General features: G+C 48.9%; 1 protein-coding gene and 1 long non-coding RNA gene across 2 annotated transcripts in view; one reads left to right on the forward strand and one right to left on the reverse strand.

Annotated features, from left to right (window-relative positions):
* LOC138751205 (keratin, type II cytoskeletal 8-like) overlaps window positions 1–23,303 on the forward strand; it is a 35,610-nt gene extending 12,307 nt beyond the window's left edge. The window contains exons 3-8 of the mRNA XM_069913249.1: window positions 6,480–6,575; window positions 8,140–8,304; window positions 11,998–12,123; window positions 17,614–17,834; window positions 19,668–19,756; window positions 22,606–23,303. Of these exons, the coding sequence (XP_069769350.1) occupies window positions 6,480–6,575; window positions 8,140–8,304; window positions 11,998–12,123; window positions 17,614–17,834; window positions 19,668–19,756; window positions 22,606–22,613 (705 nt within the window). The 3' untranslated portion in view covers window positions 22,614–23,303. The remainder of the gene's footprint in view (window positions 1–6,479; window positions 6,576–8,139; window positions 8,305–11,997; window positions 12,124–17,613; window positions 17,835–19,667; window positions 19,757–22,605) is intronic.
* LOC138751206 (uncharacterized) lies at window positions 759–21,095 on the reverse strand. The gene is made up of 2 exons (XR_011349763.1): window positions 20,898–21,095; window positions 759–1,098 (listed from the first exon to the last, which is right to left on the reverse strand). It is a non-coding gene; the product is annotated as an uncharacterized lncRNA (long non-coding RNA).
* Window positions 23,304–23,851: the final 548 nt, after the last annotated feature.

Genomic DNA, 23,851 nt, shown 5'->3' on the forward strand with positions numbered 1-23,851 from the left:
CCAAATTAAAGGGCTGAAGAGAAGTGGGGAGGAGTACAGCCCAAAAGACAAAAGGTGTTAATTGGATATAGGTAGAACACAGGAGAAAGGTGAAAATGGATTGGAGGAGGGGTGGTCGATTTTGGGTCTGTGAAAGGAGACAGAGGGAAAAAGGAAGAGAGAGAGAGAGCTAGAGGAAAGGAGACAGAGGGAAGGATTGGGGGGTTGCGGGGAAAGGGGGGCCAATGCAAACCAGAGGTCGATGTTAATGTGTGTTCATGGTCTGCCTGTAGTCAGTCAGGCACATGGAGAGTCTGCTTGTGGGGTCTGCCTGTAGTTAGTCGGGTGTATTTATGGTCTGCCTGTTGTCTGTCAGGTGCAGAGGTCTGCCTGTAGTCCATCAGCAGAGGGTCTATTTAGGGCTCACCTGTAGCCAGTCAAGTATAGATTAGGTCTGTTTACAGATCTGCCACTATGAAGTCAATTGTAGGGGGTTTCTCAAGGGTGTGATTGGTTCTGAATCCCAGCAGTTATCCATCCTGCACGGATGTCGTATTGGGAGACCTGGGGGGGGAGGGGGGGGGAACAAGTGGGGACGGAGCATGAAACACACAGTTTGATCAGTAGTGGGCAGAAGGCAGTGGCGGATTAACTACCATCTGGGCCCCTAGGCTGAGTTTTAGTAAGACCCACCCGGGGTCGGTGATTTTGGGAAGGGGCTTTCACGGGCCATGCGCACAACACTCTAGTGTCACCAAAGCAACTACACGCGTTTCCAATTCAGATTTCAAATTTAATTTAATCAATGATGTTTGAAGTTCAAATTACTTAATCATTATTCAACCACAAAGGGGGAAGAGGGGGGGTGAGTCCAACCTCTCAGGCTCACTCTGAGTAGGGGTGCGAGGAAGGGGTGAACCAGGCGAGGCCAGATCTCTTAGGGGTACAGTGTCAGTACTCCCGTCTGGGAATTTAACATGAGTGTAGTTGGGGTCACTATGCAGTAACTGAACTGGTTGGACTAGGGGGTCTGTTTTACGCGCCCGAGCGTGGCTCTTCATCAGCACGGTTCCAGGCTCAGATAAACAGACTGGCCAGTCCATCACGGTTCCTGATTTCCTAGGAAAGGTAAACATACATTCATGAGGTGTTTGATTTGTTGCAGTACACAATAAAGACAGAATAGAATGTAGTGCCTCAGGCAGCACCTCCTGCCACCGGGTAACAGGGTAACCATGTGTTTTTAAAGCAAGATTAACAGTCTTCTCGACTGTAGCATTAGCCCTTTCAACCTGCCCATTGCCCTGGCAGTTGTAGCTCATGGTATGGCTGGTGGCAATTCCTTTTCATAGCAGGGCTCGCCGCAGTCCAGCGCTCATGAATGCTGAGCCTCTATCGGTACGAATGTAATTGGGAAAACCAAAAATGCTGAAAATTCTGTCAAGTGACTTAATGACAGACGCTGACGAGACATCAGGGCAGGGTTTCGCAAAGGGAAACCTGGAATATTCGTCAATTACAGTAAGGAAATATACATTTTTGTTGTTGGAAGGTAACGGCCCTTTAAAATCTAGGCTAATCCTCTCAAAAGATCAGGTTGCCTTGATGAGAGTGGCCTCTGGAGCTTTGACATATTGCGGTTTGCATTCTGCGCAAACAGGACAGCTTTTAGTCAGTTTCCTGACTTCTTCCAGAGAGTAAGGAAGGTTCTTCGCCCTTATGTAGTGGAAGAATCTCGTGACTCCTGGGTGGCACAGTCTGCTATGGATCTCTTTTAGCCCCTCCAGCTGAGAACCAGCAGCAGATCGTGACAATGGGTCAGAGGGATGATTTAACCTGCCCGGTCTGGACTGGATCTCATAATTATAAGTTGAGAGTCTATTTGCCAGCGTACCATCTTATTGTTCTTGATTTTACTTTTGTGTTTAGGACTGAACATGTAGGCTACAAATTTCTGATCAGTGACAAGAATAAATTTTCTGCCGGCAAGAAAGTGTCTCCAGTAGCGAACAGTTTCAATAATAGCCTGGGCTTCTTTTTCAATGGCAGGATGTTTAAGTTCAGGTCCGCGTAACGTGCGGGAGAAGAAGGCCACAGGTCTGCCCTTTTGATTAAGGGTTCCTGCCAAGGCACAATCTGAGGCACCAGTTTCCACTTGGAATGGGACGTCCTCGTCAATGGACGAGAGTGCAGCTTTGGCAATATCAGCTTTAATTCTCTCCAAAGCCTTCAAGGCCATTGGAGAGAGAGGAAAAGATTTAGTGTCAAACAGAGGGCGTGCCTTCGTGGCGTAGTCCCGAACCTATTTGCAGTAGTAGGAAAAGAATCCCATACACCTTTTAAGGGCTTTTGCTGAGTTTGGGGGTGGTAACTTCTTAAGGGGAGCCATTCTTCTGGGTCAGGGCGGATTTCGCCCTTGCGGACCATGTAGCCCAGAATGGGTAGCTCTGTCGCGTTGAACACACATTTGTCCTCGATAAATGTAAGGTCCCGCATAAACGACTGGCTTCCAAAATCAAGGCTCATGGGATTGGGGGCAAAGTATTGATGTGGATTGAGAACTGGCTGGCAGGTAGAAGACAGAGAGTTGGGATAAATGGCTCATTTTCTGAGTGGCAGGCGGTGACCAGTGGGGTACCACAGGGATCTGTACTGGGACCCCAGCTGTTCACAATTTACATTAATGATCTGGATGAGGGGATTGGATGTAATATCTCCAAATTTGCAGATGACACTAAGCTAGGAGGGGTTGTGTGCACGGAAGAGGGGGTCAGGAAGCTCCAGTGTGATTTGGATAAATTGAGGGACTGGGCAGATCCATGGCAAATGCACTACAATGTGGATCAATGTGAGGTTATCCACTTTGGTAATAAAAACCGGAGGGCAGATTACTATTTGAATGGCAATAGATTAAGAGATGGGGAAGTGCAGAGAGACCTAGGGGTACTTGTACACCAGTCTCTGAAGGCGAGCATGCAGGTACAGCAGGCGGTTAAAAAGGCAAATGGTAATGTTGGCCTTCATATCAAGAGGGTTTGAGTATAGGAACAAGGATACCTTACTGCAGCTGTACAGGGCCTTGGTGAGACCCCACCTGGAGTATTGTGTGCACTTTTGGTCACCTTATCTAAGGAAGGATGTTCTTGCAATGGAGGGAGTGCAGAGGCGATTCACCAGGCTGATACCTGGAATGGCAGGAATAACTTAGGAGGAAAGATTGCGCAAATTGGGATTGTACTCGCTGGAGTTTAGAAGATTGAGAGGGGATCTCATAGAGACCTATAAAATTCTGGCAGGACTGGACAGAATGGATGCAGATGGGATGTTTCCAAGGATGGGAAAATCCAGAACCCGGGGCCATGGTTTGAGGATAATAGGCAAACCATTTAGGACCGAGATGAGGAGGAATTTCTTTACCCAGAGGGTGGTGAATCTGTGGAATTCATTGCCACAGAGGGCAGTAGAGGCAGGTTCATTAAATATATTTAAGAGGGAATTAGATCTATTTCTTCAGTATAAGGGTATTAAAGGTTACGGAGAGAAGGTGGGGACGGGGTACTGAACTTTAAGATCAGCCATGATCTCGTTGAATGGCGGAGCAGGCTCGAAGGGTCGAATGACCTACTCCTGCTCCTATCTTCTATGTTTCTATGTTGAGTTCTTTAGCCATTGCTAAAAATTTCTTTAAGTTGTCGTGCTCAGCCTGTGTTTTCCCACAGATAGTGACATTATCCGGATAGGGAAACGTACCCTGTAACTCATACGTCCTAACAATCTGAAACACTGACACACCATTAGTGACTCCAAAGGTACCCTTTTAAACTGGTATAACCCCCCCATTAGCCTCAAAGGCTGGATAGGGTCGTTCCTTTTTTTAATGGGGGATTTGGTGATAAGCTGCTTTGAGGTCAATAGTGGAGTACACTTTGTATTGAGCTATCTGATTAATCATTTCATTGATGCATGACAGGGGGTAGGCATCCAGGTTAGTGTAATGGTTGATTGTCTGGCTGTAGTCAATAGCCAGTCATTTCTTAGTGTGATTTTTCACAACTACCACCTGGGCTCGCCACTGACTCTTACTGGGTTCAATTACTCCCTCTTTAAGCCATCTCTGGGTCTCAGCTTTAATAAACTCACGATCCTCTTTGCTATAAGAACAGCTCTTAGTGGCAATTGGCCGACACTCAGGGGATAAATCACTGAAAAGGGAGGGAGCTTAGATCTTTAATGTGGACAGACTAGCAGTAACTAGCACAGGGGATGGTAAGTGTGGGTAGTGGCCCACCGAAATTTAACACCACACTGTTCATCTGAGATTGAATATCTAACCCCAGTACCACAGGGGCTTATCCAGATAGAATATGATTACTGTTTGACATCGTCTTTGTTCACTTCATCAACTGGCCCTTCAAATTTATTAGCAGAAACTCATGGTACAATAATGAAAGACAATAGATGCATATCCAGTTATATCCAAGGGGAGTGTCCTTAACAGTAGAGATAAAGCACAGCCAATGTTAGTACAGAGGTTGGGGGGAGAGACAGGCAGCTTGGCAGACACTCACCACAGGAGGTTATCACCTTTTTATCACCAATTAGCTAAGAATCTCACAAAAAAAATTGGCCTCTCTGCCCCATTATTACTTCATTTTTGAACTTCAAATTAAAAACAGAGAGAACAGTTTAGCTCCTGGTGAATTTGTGGAGCAGACTTGATGGGTCAAATGGCTTCCTCCTGTTCCTTTATCTTATGAAAAGCGCTAATAATCAAGATGAAAATGCCATGTTTTATTACAAGTCCATTAGATGTAGACTTCACTAAAGTCCACGCTAATTTGTATGAATATTGCCAGTTTAGATATTTTTGGTCTCGACGTTGAATTCAATCAGTGGTTGCTTTGTTTCTCAGCTTGTAACATTGCCCTTAATTTAATTTCTAAGGAGGCCAAGAGGGAACAATCATCCACTGCCCATTTCAGAGAATACATTCGCATGACGCTTTCGTTTCCAGGCGCAGAGAGGAGCTGGGACACGTTCGAGTCCTTGGCTCGTGTATTAAGAGTGGATTTTATCTTGTATTCATTTCAAAGAAGCACGATATATGACAGCCAAACCAGATCAAACAATTTTATTACCATTAGCTTTCCAGTACTCCATGCCCCACTCCAATGTAACTGTATTTGAATCAAAACTAAAATTTCCTGAAATGGAGGGGGTTCCTTCTACTTTCCACTTTTCTTCTTTGGCTTGGCTTCGCGGACGAAGATTTATGGAGGGGGTAAAAAGTCCACGTCAGCTGCAGGCTCGTTTGTGGCTGACCAGTCCGATGCGGGACAGGCAGACACGATTGCAGCGGTTGCAAGGGAAAATTGGTTGGTTGGGGTTGGGTGTTGGGTTTTTCCTCCTTTGCCTTTTGTCAGTGAGGTGGGCTCTGCGGTCTTCTTCAAAGGAGGCTGCTGCCCGCCAAACTGTGAGGCGCCAAGATGCACGGTTTGAGGCGTTATCAGCCCACTGGCGGTGGTCAATGTGGCAGGCACCAAGAGATTTCTTTAGGCAGTCCTTGTACCTTTTCTTTGGTGCACCTCTGTCACGGTGGCCAGTGGAGAGCTCGCCATATAATACGATCTTGGGAAGGCGATGGTCCTCCATTCTGGAGACGTGACCCATCCAGCGCAGCTGGATCTTCAGCAGCGTGGACTCGATGCTGTCGACCTCTGCCATCTCGAGTACCTCGACGTTAGGGGTGTGAGCTCTCCAATGGATGTTGAGGATGGAGCGGAGACAACGCTGGTGAAAGCGTTCTAGGAGCCGTAGGTGGTGCCGGTAGAGGACCCATGATTCGGAGCCGAACAGGAGTGTGGGTATGACAACGGCTCTGTATACGCTTATCTTTGTGAGGTTTTTCAGTTGGTTGTTTTTCCAGACTCTTTTGTGTAGTCTTCCAAAGGCGCTATTTGCCTTGGCGAGTCTGTTGTCTATCTCATTGTCGATCCTTGCATCTGATGAAATGGTGCAGCCATTATTACCATTACCATTACCATTACAATTGTTCGAATTAACACTAGTTACAGATAGAAGGCAGGTAACAACAGGCATGTGCATTTCCCTGCTGCTGGCACAGGCAGAGAGGTTCCAGCTGCATGGGGAATTATGGGTAACAAAGATGGCCATTGATCCCACATTGAGGCGCTGTCGCTGCCCGTTTTGTTAATTTCAGTGAATAGGTGAAAACCATTCAACAGGAGCATTGAAAGCTACAAGTTGTTGCAATTTTAAAATAGTTTAGCATTGTTAAAGTGATATTTCTATTGTTGAATCTCTTAGTTCTATTGTTGTTTGATGGGCCCCCTAAACTCCGGGGCCCCGAAGCTTCAGCCTGCTGAGCCTAATGGTTAATCATGGAACAATGGACAGATAAGGGGGCGAGGGGCAGGTTGAGGACCACTAAGATCTCAGCTGAAACCTCATCCCTTCTCTCTTCCCCAAAACTTGCCCAGGAGGTGGATGAGGCTTACTTCCAAAAGGTGGAACTGGAGTCCAAGCTGGAATATCTCAGCAACCTGATCGAGTTCCTAAAGCTGCTGTATGCCGAGGTGAGTCCCTGCTCCATCCCCAACTCTTGAGGATTGGGGGCAGCTCTTCCTCCATCTCCTGGGGTGGGGGGAGGCGCAGAGTCTCGGGGTTGAGGCAGGAGGTGGGCGCAGAGTCCTGGGGTGGGGGGGGTGCAGTCTAAGGGTGGAGGTGGGGGGGGGCTGACTCAGAGTGGTAAGGGCAGGAGAAGTCCTGGGGCAGAGGAGTGGGGGGAGACACAGAATTGGGGTGGTGGTGGGGGTTCAAATTCCTGGGGCAGAGGCGAGGGGGGAAGATTCCTTTGGCAGTGGAGGGGGCTGTGGGGCAATCTCAGGGTGGAGAAGGTAGGGAGGGGTGGAGGTGAGATTCCCGGGGTGGAGCTGGGAGGGGGCAAATTCCTGGGGCAGGGAGGGAGGGGGAAGATTCCGAGGGTAGAGAGGCAGAGAGAAAGGGTGGGCAGAGTTCTGGGATGAAGGGTGGGGGGGGGCATAGTCCCAGGGCAGTGGCAGCAGGGGGCCAGAGTTCCAAGGGAAAGGTCGGGATGGAGGAACAAACTCCCAGGATGGAGGATGGGAGGGGGAGCAGAGTCCCAGGGCAGTGGGTGGGAGGGGAGCAGAGATGGATGGCAGAGTCCCAGGGCAGAGGAGGGGAAGTTTCCATTCAATGACCTGGAGCAGAACTTTTCAAAGGGAATCAGAGGTAAGGGAGAAATATTCAGAGAAGCAGGGCAAAATGACTGATGGGATAGCATAGCACGATGGGACAAAAGTCCTCCTGTGCTATATTCATCTGCAAAATGCATCATATCGCACTCAGCATAGCTATACTCTCCTGCTGCCAGTGTACATCCTCGTGGAACAGTGCAGAGGAAGTTTTACTTAAAACAAAACCATGTTGTCTTTACCATTCTTTTTAACCTTTTTAACAAAGGGGGTCAGTTCAGTGATGAAAACAAATCACATTTATACAATATTACAGTAAGACGCTATGTACTCGTTCAAATTATAACATAGCATCACCTTCCAAAGTACACTGGAGCCCCTACGGCACCCACCAGTCCCGGAAATCCCCCCATCGTACCCACGGACAACTCTGTGCCTGGGATAATGTGCCCAAGGAAATTCCGTGCCCAGGACAATTCCACATCCGGGACAATTCCACATCCGGGATAACTCCATGCCCTGGACAATATGGCCAAGGCATCTCCGCACCTGGGACAACTCTGCACTTGGAATAACTCCATGCCCTGGACAACATGCCCAAGGCAGCTCCATGCCTGGGACAACTCCATGCCCAGGACAACATGCCCAAGGCAGCTCTACACCCAGGACAACTCCATGCCCTGGACAACATGCCCAAGGCAGCTCCACGCCTGGGACTCGCAGAGCCAACTCCATCATCCACCTCCACACTGGTAGGGTACAACTGGCTTGGCACTCAGTGCTCTCCAGCCCTGGGGGGAGGGGGCAGGTGGTGATGGGTCAGTGTGGTGGGAGCGTTACTTTCCCAACCATGTCACGGATGAGTGTGCGCGAGCCAGCTGTGTGGTGAGGGTTGAGTAACCGGCAACAAACTGTGGGATTGCAGGAGATTCAGGAGCTGCAGTCGCAGATCCAGTCGACCGCCGTCACCCTGAAGGTGAGGAAAAGCCAGCAGCTGGACATGCAGAGTATCATCACAGACGTGAAGCAGCAGCACGCTGGTATCGCCGCCAAGAACAAGGCCGAGGCCGAGGCCTGGTACCAGAACATGGTGAGATCCCTGCGGCTCCGGCATCAGTCACTTGCATCGTCGTCTTCCCCCCTGTCCCATGGTGACCAGAACCATCCCCAATCCCTCACTGGAACCCTTGCCCCCATCCTGCAGTGACCAGAACTGTCCCCAGTCCCTCACTGGACATGTCAACTCCATCCTGTGTGTATCAGTCAAGAGAGTGCAACAGCATAGAGGTACTTCACCAAGTTGTCCACCCGTCTAATGTCCCAGGTAGCGGGGAGAGCTTGCAAAGTCCACGCAGACCGTGCCAGAAATGGGGATCGAACCCAAGTCTCTGGAACTGGGAGGCCAGCAACACTACCTTCTGCTCCACCCCACTGTAATCTCCCTATATTTATACTCCATGCCTCAAGATCAAACCCATATTCACCACATCAGCTGGCAGCTCGTTCCACACTCCCACTGGAAGTGAAAATCTTTCCCCTAAAGTTCCCCCTAAACCATACCCCTTTCAACTTAAAACCAGGACCCCTCGTATTTACCTTCCCCAATCTAAATGGTAAAAGCCTACTTGCATCCATTCTGTCTAATCTTGTAAACCTCTAACAAATCTCCCCTCATTCTTCTGTGCTCCAAGGAATAAAGTCTTAATCTGTTTAATCTTTCCCTGTAACTCAACTCCTGAAGACCCGGAAACATCCTGATAAATCTCTGCACTCCTTCAATCTTATTGATATCCTTCCTGTAGTTTGGTGACCAAAACTGCACACAATATTCCAAATGTGGCCTCACCAATGTCTTAAACAACTTCAACATAACATCCCAACTCCTGTACTTAATACTTTGATTTATAAAGGCTAAGATGCCAAAATCTTTCTGATTAGGGAAAGGAGAGATGCAACGAGACTTGGGTGTTGCTGTGAACCAATGGTAGGTTGGCCTTCATATCAAGAGGGTTTGAGTATAGGAACAAGGATACCTGACTGCAGCTGTACAGGGCCTTGGTGAGAGCCCACCTGGAGTATTGTGTGCAGTTTTGGTCACCTTATCTAAGGAAGGCTGTTCTTGCAATGGAGGGAGTGCAGAGGTGATTCACCAGGCTGATACCTGGAATGGCAGGAATGACTTAGGAGGAAAGATTGCGCAAATTGGGATTGTACTCGCTGGAGTTTAGAAGATTGAGAGGGGATCTCATAGAGACATGTAAAATTCTGGCAGGACTGGACAGAATGGATGCAGATAGGATGTTTCCAATGACGGGAAAATCCAGAACCCGGGGCCATGGTTTGAGGATAATAGGCAAACCATTTAGGACCGAGATGAGGAGGAATTTCTATACCCAGAGGGTGGTGAATCTGTGGAATTCATTGCCACAGAGGGCAGTAGAGGCAGGTTCATTAAATATATTTAAGAGGGAATTAGATCTATTTCTTCAGTATAAGGGTATTAAAGGTTACGGAGAGAAGGCGGGGACGGGGTACTGAACTTTAAGATCAGCCATGATCTCGTTGAATGGCGGAGCAGGCTCGAAGGGTCGAATGACCTACTCCTGCTCCTATCTTCTATGTTTCTATGTTTCTAACCAGTCATTGAAAGTGGGCGTGCAGGTACAGCAGGCAGTGAGGAAACCAAATGGTATGTTGGCATTCATAGCAAGAGGATTAGAGTACAGGAACAGATAGGTTTTACTGCAGCTATACAGGGCCCTGGTGAGATCACATCTGGAGTATTGTCTACAGTTTTGGTCTCCTTTTCTGAGGAAAGACATCCTTGCCATAGAGGGAATGCAAAGAAGGTTCACTAAATTGATACCAGGGATGGCAGGACTTGGGTATGAAGAAAGACTGGATCGACTAGGCTTCTACTTGCTGGAATTTAGAAGATTGAGGGGGGAATCATCTTATAGAAATGTATAAAATTCTAAAGAGATTGGACAGGCTAGATGCAGAAAGGTTGTTCCTGATGTTGGGGAAAACCAGAACCAGGGGTCCCAGTTTAAGGATAAGGGGGAAGTCCTTTAGGATTGAGACTCCACCCCTTGTCGATGTCCTCGATGGAGTGAAGTCTGGTCCCCATGATGTCATAGGCCGAGTTAACAAACCTCTGTGGAGTTTATTTTTTCTTCTTTTGAGAGTTGTCACCTCTGTACCAGACAGTGATGCAACCAGCCAGAATACTCTCCACGGGACAACAGTAGAAACTTTGGAGACATATCTCCTCAAACTCCTCACTAAGTCTAGCTGCTGGTGAGCTGCCTTCGTGATTGCATCAACGTGGAGGCTCCAAGACAGATCCTTGGAGAGTGTTGACACCCAGGAATTTGAAGTTCTTGACCCTCTCCACTACTGAGCCCTCAATGAGGACTGGGCCATGTTCTTCTGACGTCCACAATCATCTCCTTGGCTTTCCTGACATTGAGCGCAAGGTTGTTGTCGTTACAACATTCAACGAGCTGATCCATCTCCCTCCTGTACGCGTCCTCATTGCAGTTTGTGACTCGGCTGACAACTGTGGTGTCATCGGCAAACTTGTAGATGACATTGGAATTGTGCGTGGCCACACAGTCATGGGTGTAGAATGAGTAGAGTAGTGGGCTAAGCCCGCATCATTGGGGTGGGCCTGTATTGATGATCAGTGAGGAGGAGACGTTGTTTCCAGTTCGTACTGACTGTGGTCGTCTGATGAGAAAGTCAAGGATCCAGTTGCAGAGGTGGGTATAGAGGCCCAGAGTTTGTAGCTTCTTGACCAGCCCTGAGGGAATAATGGTGGTGAAGGCCGAGCTGTAGTCGATGAAGAAAAGTCCGTGAAGTCTAGGAGTTGGTGTTTTCGAGGTGATCCAGATGGATCAGCTCAAAATCATGAGCTGATCCATTTCCCCACTCACCCCCACTGCCCAGCCTTCTCTCCATAACCTTTGATGCCCTGGCTAACCACGAACCTATCAATCTCTGCCTAAAATAGATGATAGGAGAGAAGTACAGAAGAAACCAAAACCTGACTGATTCACAGGGAACGGGGTCCATAAACCTTGAGCAGAGTCCTGTGGAGGGGGTGGTGAACAGATCGAGCATGGCTGCCCCTAGAATGTAGGTGGCTGAGGTTTATAAAATCATGAGTTCAGAATATACAAGGTAAATAGTCATTATCTGTTCCGCAGGGTAGGTGAATCTAAAACTCGACGTTATGGGTTTAAGGTGAGAGGGGAAAAGTTTAAAGGAGATTTGAGGGGGACCTTCTTCACACAGAGGGTGGTGGCTGTGTGGAACAAGCAGCTAAAGGAAATGGGGGAGGTTGGGATAATTATAACATTTAAAAGCCATTTAGATAGGCCCATGGATAGGGTAGTTTTAGAGGGGATTGGGGGATGGACAAAGTGCAGGTTAATGGGACTGCCTTGGTTATCTTGAACAGTTGGGACAGAGAGCATGTTTCCGTGCTCCAAAACCTAAAGCTAGAAACATGTAAGAATTTCAGTGCATAGAACTCCATGACTCCAAGTTCCTGGTTTTTACTGTACCCTTATTCACCTCTTACTGTGGATCCCCTCAACATTGCTCAAATTCATCTTGTCCTTTGAGAGAAGATTGTCCATTCTTACGGTACCTATCGCTAACAATAGCACTGCATCTCAAATGACCAAACTATGCCTTGGCCTTTCATCGGTAGGCCAGACCCACAGGGGTCCTGGTCAGCACAGCCCGATGCTCACCGCACTCTCCCTGTCCACAGCTGCAGGATCTGGAGAACGACAAGGCGAGGCAGAACGAGGACATGCGAAACACGAAGAACGAGGCGGCGGAACTGAACCGGCAGCTGCAGAGGTTAAAGTCGGACATTGACGGGTTTCAGAACCAGGTAGGAAGCAGGTGCAGACACAGGGCCAGGAGAGACAATGATTTGTGTCTGAGACTCGCCTCACTGATCAAGGGACAAACATTGTAAACTAGTAACTGGTCTCGCACCTATTCTCTTTTCAGATGGTTTTTCTTTCTATCTCCTCAGACCTCTGCCCTGCGAATGGTTGAAGGGACAGTCCAAAGGGAGCTTCACTCTGTGTCTGATCCCAGGAGTGTGTGATGGGTCAGTGTGGTGGGGAATTTCACCCTGTGTCTGACCCTGGAAGTGTGTGATGGGATGGTGTGGAGGGAGCTTCACTCTGCGTCTGACCCCGGGAGTGTGTGATGGGACGGTGTGGAGGGAGCTTCACTCTGTGTCTGACCCCGGGAGTGTGTGATGGGACGGTGTGGAGGGAGCTTCACTCTGTGTCTGACCCTGGGAGTGTGTGATGGAACGGTGTGGAGGGAGCTTCACTCTGTGTCTGACCCTGGGAGTGTGTGATGGGACGGTGTGGAGGGAGCTTCACTCTGTGTCTGACCCTGGGAGTGTGTGATGGGACGGTGTGGAGGGAGCTTCACTCTGTGTCTGACCCCGGGAGTGTGTGATGGATGGTGTGGAGGGAGCTTCACTCTGTGTCTGACCCTGGGAGTGTGTGATGGGACGGTGTGGAGGGAGCTTCACTCTGTGTCTGACCCCGGGAGTGTGTGGTGGGACGGTGTGGAGGGAGCTTCACTCTGTGTCTGACCCTGGGAGTGTGTGATGGGATGGTGTGGAGGGAGCTTCACTCTGCGTCTGATCCCAGGAGTGTGTGATGGGATGGTGTGGAGGGAACTTCACTCTGTGTCTGAATATTTAGGGCTTCACAATGTGGTGGAAATTATCATGAGGGGAGAATGCCCCTGTTAATTTCAGAGTTAGGACAGGATGACACACTTAGTGTAGCAGTTAGTGTGATGCTATTACAGCGCCAACATCCCGGGTTCGAATGCTGCATTGTTGGTAGGGAGTTTGTACCTTCTACCCGTGTCTGCGTGTGTTTTCTCCTGGGGCTCCGGTTTCCTCCCACCCTTCAAAATGTACCAGGGATTGTAGGTTATTTGGTGTCATTGGGTGGCGTGGGCTCATGGGCCCATAGTCTGTTACCAGACTTGGAGGGGAACTCTGGTGACACCTACTGGAGGGATGTGGATAGATGGCAGCAGGTATGACTGAAACTGCATCTCTTTTTGCCGTAAAATTGAGTGGGTGCCGGCAGCTGAGCCGTGGCTCGAAGGCCACAGGGGTAGCATCAAACCAAAGGATCTTGTAAACTGGGAGACATTTATTATACAGCAGAGAAGACAAAGAGAGGTGACATAATTGAGGTGTATAAGAATATGAGAGGCTTAGATTGGGTGGACAACCAGCACCATTTTCCCAGAAAGCTCGTGGTCAACACCAGAGGACATCTGTTTAAAGTGAGCGGAGGAACATTTACTCAGATAATACATTGCTGGGGGTGGTGGCGGAGGCTGGAACAGTAGGGGCATTAGCTACATGGAAGAAAGGAAAATTAGAGGTCCAGAAATGCCAGAGGCACTCAGCTGGTCTCCCAGTGTCCATAGTGGGTAAAGATTCATTTCCTCCTGTGGACGCTGTGAGACGCTGGCATTTCTGGATTTTTATTGCAATCGCAGTGACTTTCTGTTTCATGCCAAGAAAAACAGAGGGGTTATGGGTCTGATGTAGATTATTGTGGATTAGGCTTACGTCGGTCAGCACAACTTTGTGGGCCACAGCCTCTGAACTGTGCCAGAATGTTTTATGTTGTTTGTAATTAGTAGGTGGAAAATGGAGTATGAGAGGAAACTTGTAGGGAAGATAAAAATTGACGGTAAAAGCTTCTATCAGTGTTAAAAGGAGACATGGTAAAGCAAACGCTGGCCCTTTATAGTCAGAACCAGGAGAATTCACCATGGGGACCAAGGAGGTGCAGACCAATTGAATAGGTTCTTTGGTTCCATCCATTTACCGTTCGGGGAATACAGGGGGTCTGAGGGACCAGCAGAGAGGAGACCTTCATCCCAGAGTGCTTATGGAGGTGGTCTCAGGGACAGTGGTTGTTCTTTACACTCTGGGTCAGTTTCTTTGCATTGGAAGGTCAAATAACAGAGGGAGAGAGAAATCAGTGTTTTATAAATCCCTGAGCCTGACATCAGCGATGGGCAAAATTTAATTGTTTAATTTTTTTAATTTTAAATTTAACAATAAAATACAGTAGATACCCACTTGTTAGGGGAGTCCAGGACAAGACGGCACAACTTCAGGATTGAAGGGTGCCCGTTTAAAACAGAGATGTGGAGGAATTTCTTGGTTGTTGGGTGTATTTAAGGCAGAGATTGACAGGTATCTGAATAGTCAGCGTATCAGAGGTTATGGGGAGAAGGCCAAGGAATGGGGCCGAGTGGGAGAATGGATCAGCTCATGATGGAACTGCGGGGAAGACTCGACAGGCCGAATGGCCTACTTCTGCTCCTATAACTTATGGTCTTATGAAGGCCCATCAAGCCCATGAAACCCATGCCATCCAATCACACCCAATTAATCTACCAACTCTGTACATTTTGCAGAGTGAGAGGAAACTGGAACACCCGGGGAATCCACACAGGTCACAGGGAGAACATGCAAACTCCTCACAGTGGATTCAGGTCAGCATGGATTTTCAAAAAGGGATCATGCTTGACAAATCTTCTTGAATTCTTGAGCAAGTAACCAGTGGAGAGGGAAATGGTGAACCATTTGTTTTGCATTTGGACTTTGAAAAGGCTACCACTAAGGTCCTGCACAAGAGATTGGTGTGCAAAGTTAGAGACCATGGTACAGGCGGTGAGGTACTGACGCAGATAGAAAACCAGGAGAGGCAGGAAGAAGAGTGGGAATAAATGGGTCCTTTTCAGATTGGCAGCCAGTTACTTGGTGGGTACCACAGGATTCAACAATGGGGCCCCAGATCTTTACAAGATGTATTGATAAGGCAGCACAGTACCATAGTGGATAGTGCAATGCTATTACTGTGCTGTCAACCCAGGTTCGAATCCCGCACTCTCTGTAAGGAGTTTGTACATTCTCCCTGTGTCTGCGTGGGTTTTCTCTCACCGTTCAGAAATGTAGAGGTTTGTAGATTAATTTGGGTTTAAATGGCTGGAATTGGCTTCTACCACGCTGTAATAATTTTTTAATTTTAAAAATTAATCCAGACACTAGGGCAATGTGAGCTGTGAGGGAGATTCCAAGAGGCTGCAGGGTGACTTGGACAGATTAGGAGAATGGGCAGATGTATGGCAGATGCAGTCTAATGACAATATGTGTGAGGCTCTCCACTTTGTTGACAATAACAGGCAGGCAGATTATTATCTGAATGGTGGCACGAGGTGCAACAAGACCTGGGGGAGACACAGGGTATCAGTCACTGAAGGTTGGATTGCATGTACAGCGGGTGGGGAAGATCTGGGGGTGATGGGGCATCAGTCAGTGAAGGAAGGGTCGCACGTACAGCAGGTGGGGAAGACCTGGGGGTCACGGAGCATCAGTCAGTGAAGGGTGGGTCACACGTACAGCAGATGGGGAAGACCTGGAGGTGATGGGGCATCACTCAGTGAAGGGTGGGTCGCAAGTACAGCAGGTGGGGAAGACCTGGGGGCCACGAGGCATCACTCAGTGAAGGGTGGGTCGCAAGTACAGCAGGTGGGGAAGACCTGGGGGCCACGGGGCATCAGTCAATGAAGGGTGGGTCACACGTACAGCAGGTGGGGAAGACCTGGAGGTGATGGGGCATCAGTCAGTGAAGGGTGGGTCGCAAATACTGCAGGTGGGGAAGACCTGGGGGCCACGGGGCATCAGTCAGTGAAGGGTGGGTCACATATACAGCAGGTAGGGAAGAAAGCAAACGGTGTGTTGGCCTTTATTGTGAGAGATTTTGAATGTAGATGCAGTTGTGAGGCCTCACCTGGGATGTTGTGGACAATTTTGACCTTCTAATCTGAGGAAGGACATTCTTGCATTGAAGGAGTCCAGTGAAGGTTCACCAGGCTGATCCCTGGGATAGCAGGACTAACAGATGAAGGGAAACAGGATAGACCAGGGTTAAACTCACAGAGATTTAGAAGGCTGATCTGAGATTAAATTTAAAAAAAATTAATTAAAATTTTTACATTGTGATATACAGTACGGTAACAGACCATTCCAGCCTATGAGCCCGTGCTACCCAAATTAACCTACAGCCCCCCTCCGCACATTTTTGGAGGGTGGGAGGAAATCAGAGCAGCTGGAGGAAACCCACACAGACATGGGGAGAACATACACACTCCTTAAATACAGTGACAGAGATGTAGAAAATTCTGACAGGACTGGACAGGTAAAATGGAAGAAGAATGTTCTGGATGTTGGGAAGCCCAGGAGAGGGAGACATTTGGGACTGAGATGAGGAGAAACCTCTTCAGTCAGAGAGGTGTGAGCTTGTGGAACTCCGTCCCACAGAGAATTGTTGAGGCTGGACCATTAGATATATTTAGAAGGGAGCTGGATGTGGCCCTCAACATTGAAGGGCCCGAGGGATGAGGAGAAAGCAAGAATAGGGACTGAGCCTAATAGCCTGAGTATGCATGAGATTGTCTGATCTCGGAACCTAAGCAGGCTCAGGCCTGGTCGGTACTTGTAGCGGAGACTGCCCAGGAATGCCAGGTGCTGTAGGGGTCTGTGAGGGGCAATGGACAAAAATGGCGACAAAAGTTAAAGAACTTCAAGCATCTTATATTCTAAATGTAGTATTCCAATAATGAAACCTTGACACATGATGGTGTGGTACAGACTCAAAGGCCTGAATGGCCTGCTCCTAATTCTGATGCTGGCTTGTTTGGTGCTTACCCAGAAGTGATGGAGAAACTCAGCGGGTCCATCCAGCATCTGTAAGAAGTAAAAGGGCAGTCGTCGTTTCAGATTCCTGACGAGGGACCCTGATTCCTGTCAAAAGGCTCAGGCTCAACGTCGACTGCTTCGTACAAATGCTGCGCGACCTGCTGAGTTTATCCAGACCTTTGTGTTTTCCACCTTGACTGATTGGCTGTGATCTTGGAGATGTGATCTGAAATCTCCCTCCTGCTGGATTACAGCATTAATCCTGCAGGTCTCATTCCCCACAGGTAACTGGATAGCCAACAGGACATTTCCTCTCTGATTTAAATGTCAGTGAAAATGGCTTTCTTCTGCATTTTTTTAAGCCTCTTTATGTGGAATTAAGGAAACATACAAAAAGAAATGCTATTTTCAAATAGTAGGGAAGTATTTTTAGGAGGAGTGGGTTGAAATAGTAGTTTGATGGGGTATTCTGGGGAGCCAGAACTGATGGGCTGAATGTCCTCTTTGGGAACTGATTGTTGGTTAATCAGAGGGGTGTGTTGGGAGATGGTTCTCGGTCTCCCAGTGTGGCTGCAGTGTGGACAACCTCCCTGAGGAAAGTCTGGTGTCTGGCAGAGGGGGTCTCTGGAGGCGAACATCGTGGAGGTGGAGGATCGCGGGCAACTCGCCATCAAAGAGGCCAAGAACCACATCAACGACCTGCAGGAGGCTCTGCGCAAGGTGAAGACGGACCTGGCAGACCAAGCGCGCGAACACCAGGAGCTGCAGAACGCCACCATGGCCCTGGACATGGAGATCGCCACCTACCGCAAGCTCCTGGACGGAGAGGAGGAGAGGTAAAGCTGACGGGAGCAGGCACCCTGCACCACACTGGCCTCCCCACTGATCTCCCGCCTCCCCTGCCCTCCTGCAGACAAGGATCCACAGTAGGCGTTGATACACACATGTGCCCAGAAGGAGCATTTGATCAGATAAATGACCACCAGTCCAGTTGTGTGAGGGGTAGTCATTGGGTCCAAGGTAGTGAGGTCTGTCCTCATCTCTCCCCACCTCACAAGGTGATAAGGGAGATAGGCCTGAACGCAACCTGCTGGATGAACTCAGCAGGTCTAGTAGCATCTGCGGGAGAGAAAGAACGGCTGGAACCTCTCATCAGGATGTGCAGAGACCAGATGATCAGTGTAACAGGGACAGGGTGGGAGAAGTTGGACAGGGGTCAGTAAGGGTTGGGTGAACCAGGGAGTGGTAAAGACTATAACAGATAGATGGGGAGGGCTAGGCAGTTTGTTGGTAGGTGTCAGACAAAGGGAAGAAAAATGGAGGAGGGAAGGAAGATGATGTCTGAGGGTGGCGGTGGACACGGGGAGGAGGGTACAGTGCTGGAATCTGGGGCAGAGAAGGTGGAACTGTTGAGGGAGAGGTGAAGGGAGATGGGCCCAGAGAGTGGGGTGGAGGAGGGAATGGAATCCTGCTGGTGGGGGAGGATAGAAGAAGGGGAAAGAGAAGAGGTGGGGCAGGGGGCTGGGTGTGGGGAGGAGGAGAAAAATGAGGGAGGATGGAAGAACAGAGGTGGATCAGAAGAGAGAGGTCTCATTATTGAAGTGAACATCCATGCCACTGGGCTGTAGAGTGCCCAGGCCCGGGAAGTATAAGGTGTTGGGTCTCTCTCTGACAGAGCAGGTCAAGGTTGGCCAGGGACTGGGAAGTGGAGTTGGAACTGCATGCAGGGAAGATGATTCTGGTTTTCTCCAGCTAATTCCAAGTGCTTTATGAGGGTCTGTTTCACACACCTGTCTCCCCACCCCTGTGATGTGGCACATGCCCTATCGGCAAGCCCCACTGCTCTGTGCAGGTGGGGGTGAGAGGAGGGAGTGGACTTCTGTCCCTTGGTCCATCAGTCACTAACTGGATCTCTGTTACCAGGGCTTTCCTCAACCTGATGAACTTCTATCCATGGGATTGACAGAGACCAAGACCTCAAGTCTCTGTGTTATGATGCAGAATGACACATAGAGCAGAACAATACAGGCCCTTCAGCCCGTGATGTTGAGCTGTCCTATGTAAACTTATTCCACGATCATCAAACCCTTTCCTCCCTCACACCCAGAACCCTCTAATTTTCTCTCATCCATGTCTAAGTTAAAAGTTCAAATTTATTGTCAGAGTATATACCTTGAGATTCTTTTTCCTAAGAGATTTTTAAATGTCCCTATTGTACCAAACTCCACCACCACCCCTAGCAATGTATTCCCAGCACCCACTGTGTGGGTGTGTAAAAACAAACCTTCCCCTAAACGTTCCTCCCCTCACCATGAACAGACATCCTCCGGTACTCTACATTGCCACCCCAAATTTAAAAAAAATGATGTGTGACAGGTTCTGATGAACCATCTTGACTACCCCTGATGAACAATTTTCCACACTCCAATCCCAAAATTAATTCCAAGGAATAATTGAGAGAAATCCACAAGCGTGTGCACGATGTCACTCCCAAGCTTGAAGGCTGCGTTCGTCTCGTTACAAGCATGAACTCTGAACTATAATAATAATGAGCTTATTGTTTTGCAAATTGTACATGTCAGAGTATTCCTCGTCAGGCCAAATCTCCTCAGACTCCTTGCGTTGGTGTTCCTGACCCATGTGACATGGTGTTTTCTCCTACCTTCCAGGGATGGTTTATCAGCCAGTGACACAATCCGGATGGTCAACACAGTTTCTGCCCCAAGGTCAAGCTTGACCAGAACGCAGCTGAAAACCAGTGAGTGGGAAAGTGTTTCCTGACCTATTAACGGTGTTAGAATTGTGAAGGGAAGGGAAACGGCACATCTCCCTCGAATAATGAGGGAACCGATCGGAGAGAAAGTTGGAAAGGAGAGACTCGAGCTTGGCGTTATTAAAAGAGGCCAGTCTTCTTTGGCTTGGCTTCGCGGACGAAGATTTATGGAGGGGTAATGTCCACGTCAACTGTAGGCTCATTTGTGGCTGACAAGTCCGATGCGGGACAGGCAGACACGGTTGCAGCGGTTGCAGGGGAAAATTGGTGGGTTGGGGTTGGGTGTTGGGTTTTTCCTCCTTTGTCTTTTGTCAGTGAGGTGGGCTCTGAGGTCTTCTTCAAAGGAGGTTGCTGCCCGCCAAACTGTGAGGCGCCAAGATGCACGGTTTGAGGCGATATCAGCCCACTGGCGGTGGTCAATGTGGCAGACACCAAGAGATTTCTTTAGGAAAGAGGCCAGTACTCTGACAATAAAACACTCAGGCCTGCAGATACCGTGGTTGAAGTGAAATCGCGACGCTGGAGAAACTCAGCAGGTCAAACAGTGGACTTTATCTTTGCTATATAAAGATACAGAACTGACGTTTCGGGCTTGAGCCCTTCATGAAAGTGAGAGCAAAATGTGCTCATACTTTGATGAAGGGCTCAAGCCCGAAACGTCAGTTCTGTATCTTTATATAGCAAAGATAAAGTCCACTGTTTGACCTGCTGAGTTTCTCCAGCGTTGTTGTCTTTACAACATTGATGTAATGTCTATCCATGGCCTCATGCATTGCCAAATCGAGGCTACCTGCAAATTGGAGGAACACCCCCCCCCCCCCACCCCCTTCCAATATTCTGTCTGGACACTCTCCAACCAAACAGCATTAATATCCACCTCTCCAGCTTCCATCAAATTCCTCCCGAGTCTCTCTCTTTCCCTATCCCTCTGTCTCCTCTCCTCCAGCTGCCCACCCTCCTTCCCTCTCCATTCAGAGAGCTACCACCTCCCCATGACCTCAGCTTTTTTCTCTTCTTCCCTATACCCATATCTGCTTGTGACCTCTTACCTGTTGGCCTGTGCTCCTCTCCCCCTGCCTCTCCCCAACCTTTTTTATTCTGGAACCTGTCTGCTTTTTGCTCTTACCTTGGTGAGGGGCTCAGGCCCGAAACGTTGGTTCCTCTTTACTTCCTATGGATGCTGCGTGACCTATTGAGTTTCTCCTGCACATTTGTGTACTGCACACTGAAGCATGAACAGTGTGAAGCCCTGCGGAGGGTGCAAATGCTTTTAAAAGCAAATAGTGCAGATATCTGAAATGAAAGAAAAGAACTCTGATGTTGTTTCTCCCTCCCCAGATACTGTCTGTCCAGCAATGTTTCTGGCCAATGACCTTCCCTCAGTTTGAATCCAAACCCATTGATCTCAACATGAAACATTGTCTCTCTCCACAGGAAATGGCCCAAGCTACTGAGTATCCCCAGCCTTCTCTCTGACGTTAGAATAAAATGTTTCAGAGGAAGGAGAGTGGATGGTTTCTATAAGGAAAGATAGGAGTTGGGGGGAAAAGGCAGTACTGAGGGAAGAACCACTTCACAGTGCAAACATTCATATTATAACCATCTTACTATATATAAAAAAAAATAATCGTACATGTCTCTAGTTCATTGATCATTCAGGAATCTGATGGTGGAGGGGAAGAAGCTGTCCTTGTGCCGCTGGGTGCTCTTCTTCAGGCTCCTTTTCCCCGATGGTAGCAGAGTGAAGAGGGCATGGCCTGGGTGGTGGGGTCTTTGAGGATAGAGGCTGCTTTTTTATAAAGACACCACCGCCTCATGTCGATGTCCTTGATGGAGTGAAGTCTGGTGCCTGTGATGTTACAGGCTGAGTTAACAACCCTCTGGAGTTTATTCTTGTCCTGAGAGTTGGCACCTCCATACCAGGTAGTGATGCAACCAGCCAGAATGCTCTCCACGGTACACCTGTAGAAGTTTTCAAGTCTTCGGTGACATGCCGAATCACCTGAAACTCCTCACAAAGTCTAGCCGCTGGCAAGCCTTCTTTGTGATTGCATCCACATGGAGACTCCAGGACAGATTCTCGGAGATGTTGACACCCAAGAATTTGAAGTTCTTGACCCTCTCCACTACTGAGCCCTTGATGAGTTCTGGTAGGTGTTCCCTGACTTCATTCTGAAATCCACAATCATCTCCTTGGTTTTGCTGACGTTGATGTTGTTGTTGCACCATTCAACGAGCTGATCTATCTCCCTCTCAAATGCTTCCTCATTGCCATTTGTGATTTTGCCAACAACTGTGGTCTCATCAGCAAGCTTGTAGCATTAGAATTGTGCCTGGCCACATAGTCAGGGGTGTATAACGAGTAGAGCAGTGGGCTAAGCACACATCATTGGGGAGCGCCTGTGTTGATCAGTGAGGAAGAGACGGTTTCCAATTCGTACTGACTGTGGTCATCTGATGAGAAAATCAAGGATCCAGTTGCAGAGGGGGGGTACAAAGGCCTAGAGTTTGTAGCTTCTTGACCAGCCTGGAGGGAATAATGGTGTGGAAGGTCGAGCTGTAGTTGATGAAGAAAAGTCCATGAAGTCTAGGAGTTGGTGTTTTCAAGGTGATCCAGATGCATCTGCTCGAAATCATGAGCTGATCCATTTTCCCACTCAGCCCCACTGCCTGGCCTTCTCCCCATAATATTTGATACATGGTTCAGCTCCGATGTCCAATGGGAGGCCAGCCCAAGGTGTAGAGGGAGGGAGGGAGGGAGGGAGGGTGTGACTGGCACCCGACCTCTCACAACCTTAATCAATAAACTAATCCATGTTTTATTTTTGAACCAGGTTATTAAGGTATTTTAGATGCAGCGGATGGAAAGATTCCACCAGCTACACGGTGAAACTGCTCCCTCACCAAACCAGAGAACTCAGCCATGGGGAATCACCAGAACTTGGCTTCAATTCCGTGATGAACAGACAGACGGGTGGAATTTCCGATATCTCTGCACGCATTCCAATGCTCAGATCTCACACTCAAAACCTGGCACTTCCTGTGATCTGCTCGAACCCCCATCCCCAGCATCCCTGTCCCCCATCCACACCTCCAATCTCTCACCCAACCCACCATCTTGCACCTTGACCCAAACCAAAGCCCATCACATTGCCTCCATACATCCCTCAGACTGTGGGACCCTCTTTCTCTCCCTCTGTCTGTCCCTCAGACTGTGGGACCCTCCCTCCGTCTGTCCTAGACTGAAGGACATACCAGTCTCTGTCTCATCTGCCTTGTAGTGCACCTAGCAACTATTCCCTCGATCTCCCTCCCCCATCTCCACTTATCCCCAGGCCACCCTCCTCCCACCCCCAGACCTCCCTCCCTGTTTCACTCCTCGGTTCTGTGTTTCTCTCTATCATTGCCTCGGTGTCAGACCGACACAAAGCCTCTTGTTCTGCAGCTACTCTTTGGATGCCGGCAGTGAAAGATCTTTCTCATGGAGAAATGTATTTATCAGTGGGTATTGGGCAATAAAGAATTGAACGAACCTCTCCGTTTCTCACTCTCCCACATGTGCACAGCTACTCTCTCACACACAATCTTTCATGCTCTTCCCCTCCCTCTCTTTTAATTATCCTTCTCTTCCTTCTCCATCCTCCTTTGTTCAGTATGGAGGGTGCTGGCAAGAAGGGGAGCACAGAAATGGGGATGGGTGGAGTTGAGGGAAGGTGTGTGAGTGGAAGAGGGAGTTAGGGAGGGGTGAGGGGAGATGGAGTGTATGGGAGGGATGGGAAGTGTAGGAGGGGTGGGTGCATGGACAGGTAGGTAGATGGGGAACAAGGGAGCAGGTGAGGGGCAGAGTGGGGAGCAGAGGGTGAGGGGCAGGAAGGGAGAAGGGAGTAGGCAGAGGGTGAGGGCGGAGAGGGGAGGGGAGAGTGAGGGGTGGGAAGAGGGTGGTGTTCTGAGGAGTGGGGTAGTTGGTCAGGGAGGGGACTGGTAGACAGGGAGAAGGGTCCCATACCCCCTCCATGGCTGGAATTCCCCTTGTTATAGTGAATGTGGGCAGGGATGGATGAGAGCATTGAGGAAGGATTA

The sequence above is a fragment of the Narcine bancroftii genome, unplaced genomic scaffold (assembly GCF_036971445.1).
Source record: "Narcine bancroftii isolate sNarBan1 unplaced genomic scaffold, sNarBan1.hap1 Scaffold_821, whole genome shotgun sequence".
NCBI classification, from domain to species: Eukaryota; Metazoa; Chordata; class Chondrichthyes; order Torpediniformes; family Narcinidae; genus Narcine; species Narcine bancroftii.